A 19,480-nucleotide genomic window follows, 5' to 3' on the forward strand; every position below is an offset into this window, starting at 1 on the left:
CCTAAAATAGTTGTCATAGTTCTGTCGGAAGGGGGGGGGGGTATAAAATTTTTTAAAATTGAAAAAAATATTTCTAAGAGGATAACGCCAGTATAGTTTTATTGAAATAATCAACAACCCTTTTTATTAACTATTATAACTATTAAAAATAACAATTTCTATGGAAATATTAATTTTTTTCCATTATCCCATCACCAGGCGAGGGAAAAGACATTTGAAGTTAAATTATAATAGAAACTAATGAAAAAGTTTGGGGACTTTAGTAAAACTTTGATTGTATGTTATAAACGAGCAGTAATCAAACTTTTCAATTATTAATTGTGATTTTTAAACATAAAGTAGTAATTTTGTTTATCATTATTGAGGATGAAATCAATTTCTCGTTCATTGTCTAATCCCTTAAGATTACTGTCTATCATTGTCTAGAAGCCCCCCCCCCCTCTTATTTTCTTATTCGTTTCCTCAAAGATCAAAAGGGATAAGACAATGACCGATAAATTAATATACATCACCAATGATCATACACAAAATTCAACTTAATGAACCTACCAATCAAAATTCAAATCCCCAAAACATGTTAAGCCAACTTTGTTATAAAACTTTGGGGACTAGTGTAATGAACAGCCCAATGTCCCCTCCCTCCCTGCGTTTCCTGCTCTATTAATGAAAGTTATAATCCTTGTTTTCCTTTTCATTTAGACTTTTCAGGGATCTGGGGGATAGCAAAATGGAATAGAAATTAATATTCAATCAGAGATTTTAAGAAATACAGCAATGGACGATAAATTGGTTAACCAACAAACAATTCATGATTTAATAAAGGTACCCAAAATATTCTTACAAGAAAGGAAACATGTTTATAAAACTTTGGGTACCATTTTAATTTTTAGTCCAATATCACCTCCCTCCTATTTTCCCCCTTACATCAGAAACTACCTAAGGTAGAATACAACACATAATAAAATGGCGGAAATTTATTTATCTTTAACTGTCTTATCCCTTTAGATTCCTGAATTTACCCCAAATAAAATTATGATCTATTGTTATAATTGAAGTTTTAGAGCTATTAAATAGCATAGTATCACAGTAGATTTTAGGATTTTGAACACACATAAAAAATTGGGTAAATTTAATAATCTTTAATTGTCTTATCCCTTTAGATTCCTGAATTTACCCCAAATAAAATTATGATCTATTGTTATAATTGAAGTTTTAGAGATATTGAATAGCATAGTATCACATTAGATTTTATGATTTTGAAGCTTGCTTCTGGTATGTTATACTATTATCATAAATATATTAAGTTAAGTTAAACTAAAGTGCTGTTATTATTTCAACAGTTTTCCACGAATATTAAAATTAAAATCATAAAATTAAAGCCAGTTTTGTTAGCATTGTCCTCTGTCTCCTCGGGTCTAACAAAACTGGTTCTAATCTTATATTTTTTCAGTTTGATATCCGCGGAAAGCTGTCTATAAAACGATACGATAAATAACTATTCTAGTAATTGTCGACTATAATAAACCAGAGATCATACGGAATGAGACAATGAACGATAAATTAATATATATCGCCAATGAAGACAAACAAATTCACCCCTTTTGTAAATAAATAACTGGTTCAAAAGATTGGACACTTGTAGATTGGAAACAAACCAATCAAAATTAAACAACCATACCCAAAGTAATTGATAAGAAAACAGTGTTATAAAACTTTGGGTACCTATCCAATGTTCCTTAAGATCCCTACATTGCTTATAAATCACAAACCATGCCGACAAAATGTGTATAGCTTATGTCAATGAAATACTACCACGTTTAACTAGGAAGAAACCACCTTTGTGTTGTATATAGGAAATGTCATTCATTAAGAGAAAGATATGAACAAATAATAGATAATTCATACACATAGAGTTCTATATGATAAAGTAAAAGTATCTATGTTTATTCATTAAAAAAAAAGATATTAACAAACAATAGATAATTCATATACATAAAGTTCTATATGCTAAAGTAAAAGTATCTATGTACTTTCATTAAGAGAAAGATTTGGACAAATAATAGATAATTCATACACATAGAGTTCTATATTATAAAGTAAAAGTATCTATGTACATTCATGAAGTGAAAGATATAAATAAACAATAGATATTTCATACACATAGAGTTCTATATGATAAAGTAAAAGTATTTATGTACATTCATAAAGATAAATATATATAAAGTATCTATGTATATTCATTAAGAGAAAGATATGAACAAATAATAGATATTTCATTCACATAGAGTTCTGTATGATAAAGTAAGAGTATCTATGTACATTCATTAAGAGAAAGATATGAACAAATAATAGATAATTCATACACATAGAGTTCTATATGAGAAAGTAAAAGTATCTATGTACATTCATTAAGAGAAAGATATGAACAAATAATAGATAATTCATACACATAGAGTTCTATATGATAAAGTAAAAGTATCTATGTACCTTCATTAAGAGAACGATATGAACAAATAATAGATATTTCATACACATAGAGTTCTATATGATAAAGTAAAAGTATCTATGTACATTCATTAAGAGAAAGATATGAACAAATAATAGATAATTCATAACATAGAGTTCTATATGAGAAAGTAAAAGTATCAATGTACATTCATTAAGAGAAAGATATGAACTAGATCACGCTTTTAAAAATTATTGGTGAAAAACTTTGAACATGGTTAGTTTTTAAAGATTTTAATAAATTTTATAAATATCAGTAATAAACTCTTACATATAAGGTACAAATTTTTTAAGTTAGGTTTCGTTGATTCTAATTTTCTGTTACTTTCTTTTGAACAATATAGCATTGACATATAAGGAGTAATTATAATTTCACTAAATAAATCAAATTCAAATTTTAGAGAACATTGAGACATATTAGAATTCCTATCGATATCAAACTATATTACTGTATAATGATTCATGTAAAATTAGGTAGGATTTATTATCAGAATGTATTGTAAGGCCATTTTAAACACGATATTTTTTACTGTTTTTATGTCAACTTTTGAATGATAAAGTTGTTCTATTCATCTTATATTTGGAATAATAATTTCTAGATGTCCTTTAACAATATCCTGTATGATAAGCAATTTTGCAACAATTTTACATTATGATTATATATAATTTTGTTTATACTTATGAATTAATATTCTGCTTATTAAGTTTAGACATTTCACAATTGTTAATGCTCAATAGTCCTAACGTCTGATTGTAGAGTTTCCCGTTGTCATCCATGTTATAACTAAAACCATTATAAGATACATTCATAAACAAGGATGACAACATCCATAAAAGCGCAGCTCTGAAACGATATGACAACCGGACATTAACACTTGTATAGTGTCAGAACTTAATAATCAGAATGTAAATAAATGTAAAGTTGCTTTGCTTACAATATTGTACTTTGTTGTCCCAGGAATCAGTACACCCAAAAATCAGAACAATCGAATAGTTAGATCACGTAAAAATTTGTTGTTTAAAAAGTTAAAAATCAACATGTTTAAAATGGAAGTATGGACATTCTGGTAATGATTAAAGAGTTGCTACGCTTTCTAAATCGTACCTAACTACTACAGGATTCACCATGCAAAGTTTTAAATCGATAGGACAAGTCTAACATGCCTAAATTAACGAAAAAAAGCTATCCGTCATGGAGGTACGGACGGACCGACCCAAATTATAGAAAAGCTTCTCTTTTAAAAAATAAAAAGGACCTTTTATTGGAAATGATAAAAAATGTCAAGTTTTTATATTTTCTTAAAGTCATTGTTGTTAATATTTGTAGTAGCAAAGCTACTCTATGATTAAAATGTCCGTTGGTCTGTACGTTGTTAAATTATCAACACACTTAAGTCCTTTAATATGTCTATAAACACTATGGTGTAAAAGAATGGGATGGAGATGACATTGGACTGTAAATTTCACTGGTACCCATAGTTTTATAAACACTTTCTCTAATTCGTTGGCTAAAAGCTTCAGTTATATATATTTAATCTTGATGGGTTGGTCCAAACTATCAATGTGTAATATTTTAACCAATGATATAGGTTTACAGAGGAAATAATTTTATTTCTCGTATTCATTCGAATCCGGTGGATAGGAACCGGTTCTCATCCATACGAAAAAACTATGTCTAGCATCGTATTATATCCAGTTTTCTACGAATATAGAAATGTACAATCATAAGATTAAAACCAGTTTTTTTAGCCGGTGCCTTCGGCACCACGGGGCTAAAAAAACTAGTTTTAATCTTATAATTGTACATTCTATATCCGCGGAAAGCCGTTTATAATACGATACGAGAAATAACTATTCTCGTATTCATACGAATCCGGTGGATAGGAACCGGTTCTTATCCATACGAAAAAACTATGTCTAGCATCGTATTATATCCAGCTTTCTACGAATATAAAAATGTGCAATCATAAGATTAAAACCAGTTTTTTTAGCCCGTGCCTTCGACACCTCGGGATTAAAAAAACTGGTTTTAATCTTATAATTGTACATTCTATATCTGCGGAAAGCTGTTTATAATACGATGCGAGAAATAACTATTATCATCATTCGGGTTATAAATAAATTTGTCTATTTATGAATTACTTATGGATGTTGTCATTCTGTGTTACACAAAATGTACGATTCTTTTATGTGATAAATAATCTGTAACAAAAATATTAATGTAATGTTTAGAAGGAATTATACTTTTTTTAGAAAAAAAATAATAAAAGAAATAAAAGCACAAGTAAGCACTTATGTTTTAAATCTTATAAACAAGGATGACAACATCCATATGTAGCGAAGCACAAAATTAAAATCATATATGGCATTACGTTCAAGTAGATTTAAAGTGTATTTATTAATTGATATTGATATTGATAATTAATTGAAATTTAATTTTTAAATCCTTAACTTTAAAAAATTTGGAAAATTGGACTATATACATCAAAGATATGGAAAAATTTAAAAATAGCCAAAAACCTGCAAAAAGGTAGCCTGACTGTCATGGTTGTTTTCTTTAAACAACAGGAAATTTAATTTTGATATGTTTAACTGAAAAAATTTTGGAAATCGTACCATAAACACCAAAGATATGATGAAAAATGTGAAAAATATAAAAAATAGCCTAAAACCTGCTGAAAGACAGTCTGACCGTGATAGTTGTTTTCTTAAAAGGACAGGAAATTTAATTTTGATATCTATAACTAAAAATTTTGGAAATCGGACCATAAACACCAAAGATATGGAGAAAAATACAAAAATAGCCTAAAACCTGCTTAAAGGCAGTCTGACCGTCATAGTTGTTTTCTATATAGGACTGAAAATTCAATTTAGATACCTATAACTGAAAAAATTTTGAAAATCGCACCATAAACACAGAAGATATTGAGAAAAATGTGAAAAATACAAAAATAGCCTAAAACCTGCTAAAAAGTGGTCCTACCGCCAACGATGTTTTATACTTAATTGTGCTCCTTATTGATGGGAATGTTGTCAAAAAATTTCAGCATTCTATCTTTTATAGGAGCGGAGTAAATCCCATTTCCCCCATAGCGTTACGGACGGACGGACGGACTGACGGACGGACAAAGTGAATTATAGAGTAGCTTCGCTACTAAAAAGAGGGATGGGACATTGGATAATATATTACGCTGGTCCCCAAAGTTTACAAACGTGTTATCTTATTCGCTGGATTAAAATTCTTAGATATCTAAGATTCAAACTTGCAGTGTCTAAAGTTTTTAACCAATAATTTTGATATACAGAAGGAATTATTTTGTTTATCATCATTGGGGATGTACACTAATTTATCTTTCAGTATCATATTCTTTTTTTTGTAATATTTAAAGCCAATTTTGGTGATTTAGGTCAACCACCTACAAAATTAACAAAATTATGTGAGGGGGTAATCTTAAGAAAATGCCTTAGAGGCTAGGGTCGAGTAGTAACTAATAAAAATTGTAAAGCGCATGAGAAAGCAATATAATATGAGCAATTTATGATTTCTCAGTTTTTTGCTCTTTTCAACCTATTTTTTATGAATTTACCAGGGAGGGAGTGAACATTGGGCTGTTTATTACACTAGTCCCCAAAGTTTTTAAAAAAAACATTTTTTATTCCTTGGCTTAATAACTTTGGGGACTTTTAATGAATTTTGGTTGGTTGGTTTGTTATGTTGAGTGTTTAAACGTCTTAACCACTAATTGTAATCTACAAACGGGTTATTTTTTTGTTCATCTTTGGGGACTTAAATTAATTTGTTGCCATTGTCTTATCCCTTTTGATTCATATTTGTATTGGATACTGCCATACTTGTTAAAAAACAAAACCAAATATGCATTGAATGTGAAAGACAAAGATGATTAGAAATAAGTAGTTGATCTCATAAGCATGCAAAGTAAGACTTCAAGACAAAGGTTGTTCAATTAAAAAGTTGTTTGTATAATCATAGATTCCATTAGCAAGATTGGATGTATTCTGTCTTTTTGGGTTATTCTGGCATTAAATACATATTTCTTCAGGGATCTAAAGGGATAATACAATGTCTGATAAAATGATGTACATCCCCAATGATGCTACTTACAATAATCCTTTCTGTCGATTAAATTTATTGGTTGAAACGTGAGGACACTCAACTTAAAGATCCAGCAAATAAAAGTTTTATAAAAGTCCCCAAAGTTGTTAAGCCTATTATCATGAAACTTTGGGGACTAGTGGGGATTTTCCTAATGTCTAACCCTGTTCTTCCATTATATGCATTGGGGTCAGTGATATTTACAACAGTCGTGGGTTGCACCATTTTATTTGGGTACCCGTAGGGATATAGGGATACTACAATAAAGAATAAAATAATCTCCCCCCCCCCCCCCACCCTCATTAATTTGTGTAAACTTTTTGCTAGTAAACATTGTTGGTTGTGAAAATGGATGTAGAGTATACGTGGATATTATGACAGGGGGAAAATTGTCGTCAATGAAGATTGCTAACATGGAACTCGTTCATTAATAAGTTCGTTTATCCATTAGTAGGGGAGGGGATGGGGTTAGGGGGAGAATCGTTATTTTAGCCCGCTGCAAGTTTTAATCTTTTAGAGAGAACATGATAATCTGGTGTAAGATTCTAGTAATAATAAATCCATTTGTAGATTTAATTCACTTTTATTTTCCTATTCTTTTATCCTTAATTTTTGCTTTTTATTTATATTTTTATTGTTATGGCCTTAAATTAAGATTTTTTTGCTTATTTTTGGTTGCGTAGCAACTCTATCAGCTATACTTGTTGGTTTGTTAGGGATGTTAAGAGATAAGACTATGGCTGATAAATTGATGTACATCCTTATTGATAATATACAAAAATTACTCCTTTTGTAGATAATAGTTATTGGTTGAAACGTTTGGCTACTCAACTTAATGAACCAACCATTCAAAATTAATAAAATTCTCAATAAGAAACAGTATATTATATTGGGGACTAATGTAATAAACAACCCAATGACCCCTTCCTCTTATTGGACGAATCCATCCTTGATTTTTTCTGTGTTAGTATAAGATGCATATTTTTGTGCATTCTTCCATCTTTTTATTGGTGTTTATTAACAATATTTGTTTAAAAATTGTTCATTAAAAGAAAAAATTTGTTCTTCATTAAGAGTATGCTGTTATTATAAGATTTACATGAGGGGGAGGTGAGAGGGTAAATTAAAAAATATACATTAGATTACCCCTTAGAACCTTTGAAACCAGTCATTATAGATAAGATCCTCATGGTTAACAAAACGTTATACAGATTTTAAAAAAGTTCTCAAAAATTTTAAAGCAACAAATGAGAAAACTTTTTAAAAAATTTGAAGAAAAAAAATATACTTGGATGTCCCCTCCCACTCCCCGCAAAGACAATGACGTAATTTTTACTTGACTTCTATTTTTAATGATTTCGAGTTTTTGTTTTTGATAAAATTTAATCAGTTTTGTCTATTTTCAGATTATGATTAAATAAAAAGTGAAAAACCAAAATGTCGGAACGTAGACGCCCCAGAAATCCAGGAATCAACCTTCCAAAAGTTTCCCCCAGAAATCCAGGAATCACCCTTCCAAAAATATCCCTACTCCTTCTCCTGCTCTCCGCAAGTACAATTCCACGCCAAGTGGGTGCGGCTAGGGCGGCCAATTTGGCGGTTGCAGCGGCTCTACTTGCCGCTCCCGTGCAGCCGGCGGCTGCCCAATCGCCGCTCCTTGCGCCGTTCAATCTGTTCAAGACGTTCTTCAAGAATAATCCACTAAGGCAAGAAAGGAAACTTTAAATTTTAACTGAAAAGAAAAAATTAGATAACTAAATTAATGGTACTTTCTCTTAAAGTGCCTATCGAGTACTGAAACACGACCCCTTTTTTATGAAAATTAAAATAAAATAGGAGTTAAGTCATTTTTCCTACGTTTAAACACTGCGGGGCTAATAACCTAACCTAACTGAAAGTAACCAATAAACAAAACAAAAAAAGTACCAACCCACCCTTATTTTCTATTTATTTAACAAACAAGAGAGTGAGGGCATTTTTTTCAATATACTCTAAAGAAAATTACATATTAATTAAATGATTGTTTTTTTTTCATTATCACTTATAGATGTTTTTATTTATGTTTATTATATTGCTTTATTTTCAGGTTATACTATTTTTATCAAATACATGTTGTTGTTTTTTCTATCATATTATACATACATTTAAATATTGCTTATGTACATTTTTATTGTACTTTAAAAAACAAGGATGACAATATTCATACTTAACAGTTAAGATAAAATGATTAAGGGTACATTAAACTATATATTGTCCTGGTACCCAAAGTTTTCTCAATTACTTTGGGTACTTTCATTAAATCTTAATTGGTTTTTACAGCTGTAACAGTGGTTTTAACCATTAATTTAATGTACAGAATGAACATTTTTGTGTGACTTAATTAATCTCAATTTATTGTCCATTGTCTTATCCCCTACAATCACTGGCTTTGTAATATAGTAAGTACAGAAGGACAAACATATTATTTTTAGAGTAGCTTTGCTTTATAAATATTCAAAATACAAAAGTATTTTAAGTTATTTACTCGCCTCTAGCGGTTGATAACTATTCAGTGACTATAATTAATAACTAATCTAGAATAAATCTTGTGAATTTTGTTTATAGATCTTCATAGAATAATATTATTAGAATATACTAAGTAAAATGCAAAATCTTACAGTTAAAGACTGGACGGTGGGCAGTTAATTACACTAGTCCCCAAAATTTTACTACATTAAGTTGAGTGTCCAAACGTTTCAACCATCAGAAGGGGTAATTTTATGTATCATTATTGGGTATGTACATCAATTTATCGGCCATTGTCTTTCCCTTTAGATCCTTGATAATCATATATAAAAGCAATAGGATATGTGTCTGTCTAGCTAAAAATCTGGCTAACAGCTAAAGCGATAAGTTTCTCCCCCCTAACTTGGTCGCTTTTTATATTTAGGTTTATAACTATTTTGGGAGAGGGTACCTCCACCTTCCCAAGAAAAATTGCCCCCCCCCCCACAATCTTTTTTAACTTTATTAAAACTATAATGAAAAGAAATGGATCGACTTACCCTGCCCCCTCCTTTTCTTTACTTTCCCCTTGATTTAGTGAATATATCTCGGATTCGAACCCGCCACCTCATTTCATATTAGTAAAGCCATCACTAACTTTATATTTCTATGTTTTCAATACAATGATAACAGTTGATAATAACATGTATAAAAAGCTCTACAGAATTATCATAAAACAAGGATGATAACAACCATAACACTGAAGCTCATCAAATGGGAAAAATGCCTAAAACAGAATGATAATGATAAATTTTTAGGCATTAGATGGTATGATAAAAGCCTTATTCTTATTCGTTCAAGGAATCATCATTAAATAAGGTTACGGTTAGAAAGAATATGATTCTAACTTTATCTAGCTATAACAGGAATCACCATACATATTTTGAAATTTTGTTATTACGTCCCTACCCTACGTAGAAAAGCTTCGCTTTTAATAAACGTTTTTACTTGAATTGTATGGTTTTATTAAACTGTATATGTAAATTTATGTTCTATGTAAATCGATTTATTATTACTTGGATGTTGCACCAGATTTTCATGTACTCTAATAAAGTGATACTTGCGGCTGGCTAAAATAATGATACCTCCCCTCCTATTTAATGAAAGAACCTACCAAGAAATGAGGTTTATATTAGCAAGCTAAATTGACATATTTTCCTCTGTCAATATATCCACGTATTCTATATCCATTGTACTAGGAATGTATTGTACAATGCTAAATGGTATATTCTGTCTATATAGGCCTCCTTAAATCGTAATTGTTGATCAGATGTGCTCCAACGATCGTCATTGTAATGCTTTTAATTCAAAAAATTTTAAAAATTGAGAGACTAACAGAAAGACAAACGGATGGACAGACAAAAAGACTGACAATGGGCAGACAGATTTACAGACAGATGGAAAAACAGATAGACAGACAAGTGGAGAGACACAAGGACAAACAGATGGACAGACAGATGGACAACCAGATGGACAGACAGATTGACAGACAGATGGACAGACAGATGGACAGACAAATGGACAGACAGATGGACACACACATTGACAGACAGATGGGCAGAAAGATGGACAGACAGACTTAAATACAGACAAACAGAAAAACATATAGACAGAAAAAGAGATATCTTTATATTTGTATCCTAATTGTGGAATAAGTTGATGCTGTATGTATTGGTGCAAAAAATGGGGACAAATTTCAAATTGTTTTGGCGTGTGACGTCATACCCCCATCTCTTTTTTAGGGGGTTTCTTTCCTCCTTCCCGTTTCTTTCCCCTCACTTGTGACGTAAATAAACAGCCCCGTCAAATCAATTTAAAAATTGTCCCCATTTTTTGCACCAATACGTACAGCATCAAGAAAGTTGATCCTAAGTGTGATCTGATTTTGAATAATAATTTAATTCAAGAAGTAAGACACATCTTGATATAAGAAAGGACAGACAGACAACTGTACGAACATACGGACGGACAGACAGACAGACAGATGAACAGACATACATACAGGCAAACAGAAAAACATACAGACAGTAAAAGGGATATCTTTATATTTTGTATCCTAATAAAATATTTGCCCTAGTAGATTGTGGGGGAAGTTGATTATATAGGGGGAGTTAAAATTGTAGACCCCCCCCCCCCTTCCAAGAGTCGAAAGCCAGATATTTTAGGTTTAAGAAAGTTGATCCTAAGTGTGATATGATTTTGAATAATAATTTTGATTCAAGAAGTAAGACGCATCTATATATAAAAAAGGACAGACAGACAACTGTACGAACAGACGGACGGACAGACAGACAGATAAACAGACAGACAGACAGACAGACGGACAGACAGACAGACAGACAGACAGGCAGACAGACAGACAGACAGACAGACAGACGGACAGACAGACAGACGGATAGACAGACAGACGGACAGACAAACAGACGGACAGACATAATAATTTTGATTCAAGAAGTAAGACACATCTAGATGTAAAAAGAGGCAAGGGTTTAAATCAACATAAATTTATTTTTTGAAACTGTATAAATACAATATTTATCACTATCAGCTAGATGCTTTAAATTTCACTTTTAAAAATAAAAATATAAAAATTTTGAGGTCATATTTTTGGGACAATTTATTTCGGGAGGGTTGTGGTACCTTCCACCAAAATATTCAAAGTACAGGAGAACCATATCGGTTCAGCGGTTAGCCAGATTAAAGATAACTTTAAAAGGATACATAAAAATAATAATTTTATTTTTTTCAATATCTAAGTTGAAATATTTACAATTCTATCTTTTGTTGTTCTATACCACCTATTTCCTAAAAATTCTATCTTTTCCCTTTTTCTATATATGCTTTCAAAAAGGTGTTTCTTTGGAAAATCTTAATTTAGAACAAATCTAATTTTTTTATTCTGCTAATGAAATGTGAAATCTGCTTCTAGTTTTAAACCCCGAACAAACATATTATGCAAATCTGAATTTTCAAAATAGCAGCTTTATTATTCATTTAGGATGATTTTACAATAAATATGAAATTTAGATGCCTCTTTTGGTTACAAAATTCCACTGTTATTTTTAAATTAATCAGCACCAATAAAGCACAAGATCTCAAAAACAGCATTTGGGGGTAATACTGGTGAGCAAACATATTATGCAAATCCAAAACAAAGCAACAAAAAAAAGTTTTTTTGGCACTTTTCTCCTCTTTTAAAGATTGATTATGATAAAATAATATTTTTTAAGGGATTCATGCATTAATTATTATGAAATATAGTATAAGGTAGAAATTAATGATTTTTCTAAATAATAAATGATTGAAAAAAATAAATTCGATCCCTATCACTTTAGAGGACAGCTGCTGACCCCCAGTCTTATGGATGAACCTAAATACATGTTAAAGAAAAAAATTACCCTGAAAAGTATACAAAAATGTTTTTTTATGTGTTAAAAAAATTCATTTTAAAATCTTGATTTTGAGGATGATGACCTTTCAGATGCTCCTGTTGGTGGTGATGGTGAGCCAAATGTTATCTAAGTACATGCCCATTACAACAACTTGTCTATTAACCTATGTACCATTTTTTGTAGTCATAGCAGCCTCCAATGGAGCCTTCCGACAAGAAATATAACCATCTTCTAAAAACTACAGTATTCACCTTATGAATTGAAGTAAATAAAATTGCAATTCTTTTCTTTTTTAATAATGCTGGGCTGGAGGATGCTATAACTACAAAAATTGGATCATAGTTTAATATATAAGTTGTCATCATGGAAATGCACTTTGATAACATTTGGCTCACCATCACCACCAATAGGGGCATCTTAAAGGTCATCATCCTCAAAATCAAGATTTTAAAATAGATTTTTTCAACACACCAAAAAACATTTTTGTATAATTTTCAGGGTAATTTTTATCTTTAACATGTATTTAGGTTCATCCATAAGACTGGGGGTCAGCAGCTGTCCTCTAAAAGGATAGGGATCGAATTTATTTGTTTCAAACATTTCTTATTTAGAAAAATCATTAATTTCTACCTTATACTATATTTCATAATAATTAATGCATAAATCCCTTAAAAAAATATTATTTTATCATAATCAATCTTTAAAAGAGGAGAAGAGTGCCAAAAAACCTTTTTTTTTGCTTTGTTTTGGATTTGCATAATATGTTTGTTCACCAGTATTTCCCCCAAATGCTGTTTTTGAGATCTTGTGCTTTTTTGGTGCTGATTAATTAAAAAATAACAGTGGAATTTTGTAACCAAAAGAGGCATCTAAATTTCATATTTATTGTAAAATCATCCTAAATGAATAATAAAGCTGCTATTTTGAAAATTCAGATTTGCATAATATGTTTGTTCGGGGTTTAGTAGCAAAGCTACTCTATAATTCATTTTGTCTGTTTGACAGTTCGCTTACCGTTAAAATAATATTTCCTCAGCTGCTATCTAAGCTAGACGTCTGATTTTTCTTGTTAACATTCCCATCATTATGGGGCATTTTTTACTGTAATATGAGAACACCCCTGTAACAATACTTTGAAAATAACTCCAAATTACTGTATGAATTTTCCCAGGGAGGGAGGGGACATTGGGCTGTTTATTTCACTAGGACCCATAGTGTTAATATATTTTTTTAGTGACTTTTATCATTTTAATTGGTTGGTTCATTAAATTAAGTTTCCAAATATTTCACCCACTAAATGTAATCTATAAAAGGGGTAATTTTATGTCTTATCAATGGGATGTACATCACTTTATCGACCATTGTATTATCCCTTTAAATCCCTGGATTTTACCCCTAAGATAGATAACAGATAGAATCTTAAACAAGGATGATACTTTTCAATATATATTAGCACATTCAATAACCTAAAATAGCTCTAAATTACCTAACTCTCATTGGCATTTGGTTCAAAATGGAGGTGGGGGTACGTAAAATAGTTATGGTTGAATAGTTAGGACACTGCTAGTTTGAATCAACTAATCAAGATTTTTAAAAGTACCCAAAGTTTTGAGCAATTGAATGATAAAAATTGTTCATAAAACATTGGGTACTATAAATGTTTACAGTCTAATGCCCCCCTCCCTTTTTGATGTGTAGAGACAAAATGAGTTATATAGATGCTTTGCTACAAAAAAATCAAAATTTTTTTATTCAAGTTTCTAACATTTATATGATCTCTAAGGATAGGACTATGTAAGGTAATTTAATCTTCGTTTAGTTAAAACATTATATCTTATTCCTTGGAGATCTTAAGGTATAAGGCAATTTTTAAATAAAATTACCCCCTCTCTAGATTAAGATTGTTGGTTGAAAAATTTGGACACTGCTTCTCTGAACTAGTTAAAAGTATCCAAGGAACCAAGTGAACCTTTTTGGGTACCAGCATAATTTACAGTCCAGTGTCCTTTCCTTATAGTGGACAATTTAAAGCCACGTCTCGCGGTCGTAGCGGTCATGCGTCATATTAAAAGGGTGACGCAAATTTCAGATCTTGTTTTTCGCTGATTTTTCTTCATAAGATAAAAGCGATGCTTGCAAGATTATTTAAATCGCTATAATATAAAGATAAATTTTTCTCAAATCGCGAAATCATGGATCTGAAATTTGCGTCACCACTCCCCCCCCCCCCCCCAACCTGAAAGTGGGGAAGAGAATAAGGGATGGGGTAGAACCGTTTATAATAATGTTCTATTTTCTCGACTTTAAATTAAACTTTATCCCTTTCCTTCCCTGATTATTCTATTCTATTGCATAGAGGTAAATTTGCCAGGAATAAAGGAATAGGAAAATAGAACTAAATTAATATTCCTACATAATTTTCTCTGTATATAAACAAATAGGGAAACGTCATTAGATAAAAATCAATTTTTGTTCTAAAAAGCTTCAAATAATTTCTTCAATAGGGAAAATTATATTATCTTTCATTTACTGAACAATACATGTTTCAGGGGAGATTAATTTTATCCACTATATCCCTATAACACTGCATGTAGACGAATTCCTACATAACAAAAGTATATGTAGTTATTATGAAATCCCGTCGAAATTTTATGTCAGCGAATAATGTTTTATGGCAATTTAGCAAGATTATCAGACAACCAATTATTTGATTTTAATTCCCTGATGTAAAGTTCATGTAAATTCCCTCAATTTATTTAAAATGCATTTGGTTTTCTTTTGTCAAAATTAAATTTTATTATTTATGTCTATGCATATATTTATGTCATAGCATGTATGTCGACTAAATGGAATTAATTACAGGTTTTCATGGCTATCATATTTTAGAAATACTACCGAAAACGCCCCTAGAGACCTTATTGGTGGGGTCGATTTATATAGGGAGGCTGGTGGTTCTCTCCCTAAAAATAGTAATGAACCTGTTCCCAGGACCTATGATAAGCTACCCTGTAAAGGAGAACCATGTCGGTTCAGCGATAGCTAGATCCTTTGGTACAGATCGACATACATACATACAGACAGACAAAAATCATGTTACCTATACGTTATAACGGTTAACATTTTGATAGATAAAAGATTGAAAGGATTGACTTAAAAGCGGTTTTGAAGGGACGCCCCTCTAAAAATTTAGAGATGACTCAAGTATTGTACTAGAGAGGTCAATACGCAAACCAATCATAAATTTTAAAGTGTCCCCCCAATGTTACATGCTCCTGTGTATTACAAAGCAGTTTTGAAAGGACACCCTTCTCAAAATTTAGAGGTGACTCAAGTATTGTACTAGAGGTCAATACGCAAACCAATCATAAATTTTAAAGTGTTTTCACAATGTTACAACCTTAGTGTTAAAAGATTTAACTCTACAATTATATTCTATTATATAAAGTACTAAGGCTTTTTTTTTGTCCTAAGGTTAAGATTTGAATATCTACTAAACCGATTGAGTTCTTCATTTTAGGGAAGCCTCACATAGGTCCTACGATGGTTTACGGCTAGATTTTAGGCTATTTTCTGCCCCCCCCCCCGCTACCTCTTAGAATACAGTGCACGTATATGCAAGGGGCCCAGCTTCTAGCTCTTATAATAAAGTAACAGGATGTTTGTTTGTTTGTCTATCTGTCTATAACAAAGGAACTGAATTGGTATGGTTGTTCTTTACAGGATAGCATCTCATAGGTCCTGGAATGGATTATTACTATTTTAGGGAAGGGTACCACAACCGCTCCGAGAGACATTTCCCTTAGAATCCCGCTAACCCCCTCTAAAAAATCTAATTTATTGAAAACTACAATTAAAAATAGGGACCCCCCCCCCCCTAAATATTTTTTATTTATTTTTAAATCTAAAATGAAAATTTGGTAATCGTCTCCGCCCTTTTCAAGTGCTCCTAGAGGCCTTTTTTATTATATAAAGCAGTAAGGATTTTTTGTTTGATGCTTGCTTGTCACAAGAATCATCATAAACAAAATATCAACTGATTCCTTATTTTAACAACATACTAACGGATGCTTATTAGGCAAAGGAATTAATATTGAAATATCAGCTGTCTATTTTAAGTAACAGCTGAGAAAATATATTTTTGGTGATATTGAAACAACATCACAAAATGTAAACCAATGATAAATTTCCTACAACACCCAGATATCAACCAACGAAACTGCAAAAAAAATGTTTGGTTCTGGACAGCAAAATATTTTTTAGCAAAAGTACGGATTGGATAGTCCTTCGACTTTCCGAATTCCAACCGTCAATTTGCCATTGTTACCTATTATGTTGTTATCTAAATGAGATTTACTTGGCTACTATTTAAGCTGAAACTTTTTTGTAAAAATTTTAATAACTTATTTCGTTTTTCCATCCAGAACAGGCATCAATTAACGAAAAAACTTTTCGTTACGGACGTACAAAATGACAGACAGACATGCTGACATGAGATTAATTTCTTTTGTAATATACAATTATTTTTTTTTAGTTTATATTTGTCTTTAATCTTATGCTTGGCTTCGTCTGTATTTTTTTTATCCTTGTTTTAAAAATTAATTTATTAATTAATTTGCTACAATACTTTTGTTAAGCTCAACCCACGTATCTCCAGTGTAATGCAAAACCACTAAGGTCTTAGAATATTCAGTGCTCAAATTTTGGCGGATTTTTGTGCGATATAATTTGTGAAATTACAGTAGATTGTAGTATTATCATTTTTTACTTGTAGAGGATTTTTTTATTACTTTTTAAAAACATATTAGAAATAGCTTATGGTCCAATATTTTACAGGAAGGGACGGGACATTGGACTGTAAATTACACTTATACCCAAAGTTGCATAGCCACATTATAGGCTAAGTGTACACACACAAAAAAAAAGTTTATGTTAAAGATTTAATCTGACACTTATAAAAACAATCAAAATTGCCTTGTATTGAAAATCCACCTTTCAGTCCTTTTTTCCAATATATATAAAAGTAACAGGGTGTGTGTAAAAGAGGATCTCGTAAACTGCTAAATCTTTATACTAAAATTGAAAGCTCTTGTAGGAAGGTGTCTTTTTTTATTTTGAAATCTTGCTGATTTCTCTCTTTCTTGATTTTTGTATAATATAAATATCTTATTTATTACTATTATTTCTGGAATTATGGTTCTTAGGACAACAAGGTAAAATACTATAAGCGAAGCACCTCTAAAATCCAGTCCTCAAAAAGTCTTTATATATTATCCTGCATTTAGGAAACTTTGCAACAATTTAATTGTTTATAATTATAAATTGATATACTTCGCATTAAGTTCTGACATTCTCAAATGATGGTGTTCGTATGTCCTACGTTCTGATTTTTATCTTCGCTTAGACACATCTTAGTTGTAAGGTAGCTACGCTCCCTAAAACATCCAAAAAGATTCACAACTTTATTTCAGATTAGCCCCAAAAAAGCTCAAAAAATATGGCATATCAGATATCAATGTTTTTATGATATAACAAAAAAAAACTTACAAAAAATTATATGCCGTTTTACTTTTTAGAACTAATTTAAATGTTATTTACATCGAATTCATACAAAACAATAGTCCTAGAAATTTTCATTTAAGCATTAATCTTAAGGGATAAGACAATGGACGATAAACTGATGTAAACTTCCAATTATTATAAACAAAATAATTCCTTCTTTAGATAAATATATTGGATGACAAGTTTTTATCAATCAATCAAGATTCAATAAAAAAAAACAACAAATAAGTGATCTTGTAAAACTTTAGGTACTAGAAAAAAAATGGTCCAAAGTCCACTCCCTACCTGCATTTATGCTACTCTAATAATGACATTTTAACAACAGTCTTGTGTCGATGTTGTTAATACATATTTTTTTTTAAATTTTCTAGGAACACTTTTCGATTTAAATGATTTTACTTCTGATTTTTATCGGATATAATTCCATACATATAATAAAAGTGTGTTTTAAATGTATTTTTTCTCAAAATTATTTTTTTTCCAAAAAAGCTTTTTCCAGTAAGGCTTCAAAACCGATTAATATCCGATATAATAGAACTGGTTCTAAGCCATACTGAAGAATCATTTATATCATCGTATTACATACAATTTTCCACGAATAATAAAATATAAATCATAGAAATTTGTAAGTCCGTACTATGGCTATCAAAACTGGTTATAATCTTTTAATTTTTATATCAATTATACAATACGATAAATAACTATTATAGATCTAGCTTTTCCGTCTGTTGAATGGTTTTCTTTTTCTTAGTCTTTTCTGTAAGGCTCATTTTCAATAAATTATATGTATATTTGTGATTGCGCCTCTAGCATTTAGTGGATCTGAAGTTAAAGATGGTATAAAAGCAGCTAAAAACCCTCCAAAGATTAAAAAAGAAAGAAAAAGATAGACTAAAAGGAGAACAACCCTATCTGTTAATTGGTTAGCGAGATCTTAAAGGACAGAAATAAAAACCTTACTAATTTGTATTATAGGATTGAACATACTTGTAACAAAATCTGATTAATTACTTCTTAAGTTTCGCTAATATTTGTAATGATCGTTTTAGCTTCACGTTTTAAAAAGTTTTCTTTTATTAAGATTTCAATAAAACATATGTCAAATAAAAATTTTAAGATCTACAGGGGGAAAATGTATTTAAAAATAATGATTATAAGAGAAAGATTATTTTTTAATAATTTGAAACTTGTTCATCTTTTGGTAAATTTATATGATATAAGTAAAAAGAGGGGGAAAGAGGGGACATGGGACTGAAAAAGTCACTGATACCTAAAGTTTTATAACCATATAACCATCATTAGTGTCCTTAATTTCAACCAACAGTTTAAATCTACAGAAATTAAAATTTTATATATATCTATTGGG

The 19,480-nt window shown here is 30.6% G+C and overlaps 1 protein-coding gene across 1 annotated transcript in view; it reads left to right on the forward strand.

Moving 5' to 3' along the window:
* Positions 1-8,023: 8,023 nt before the first annotated feature.
* LOC145333887 (uncharacterized) overlaps positions 8,024-19,480 on the forward strand; it is a 190,758-nt gene continuing 179,301 nt past the window's right edge. The window contains exon 1 of the mRNA XM_080179144.1: positions 8,024-8,325. Coding sequence (XP_080035270.1) covers positions 8,057-8,325 — 269 coding nt within the window. The 5' untranslated portion in view covers positions 8,024-8,056. The remainder of the gene's footprint in view (positions 8,326-19,480) is intronic.

This window comes from Acartia tonsa, chromosome 12 (assembly GCF_053477335.1).
Source record: "Acartia tonsa isolate MP-2025a chromosome 12, ASM5347733v1, whole genome shotgun sequence".
Classification (NCBI taxonomy): Eukaryota; Metazoa; Arthropoda; class Copepoda; order Calanoida; family Acartiidae; genus Acartia; species Acartia tonsa.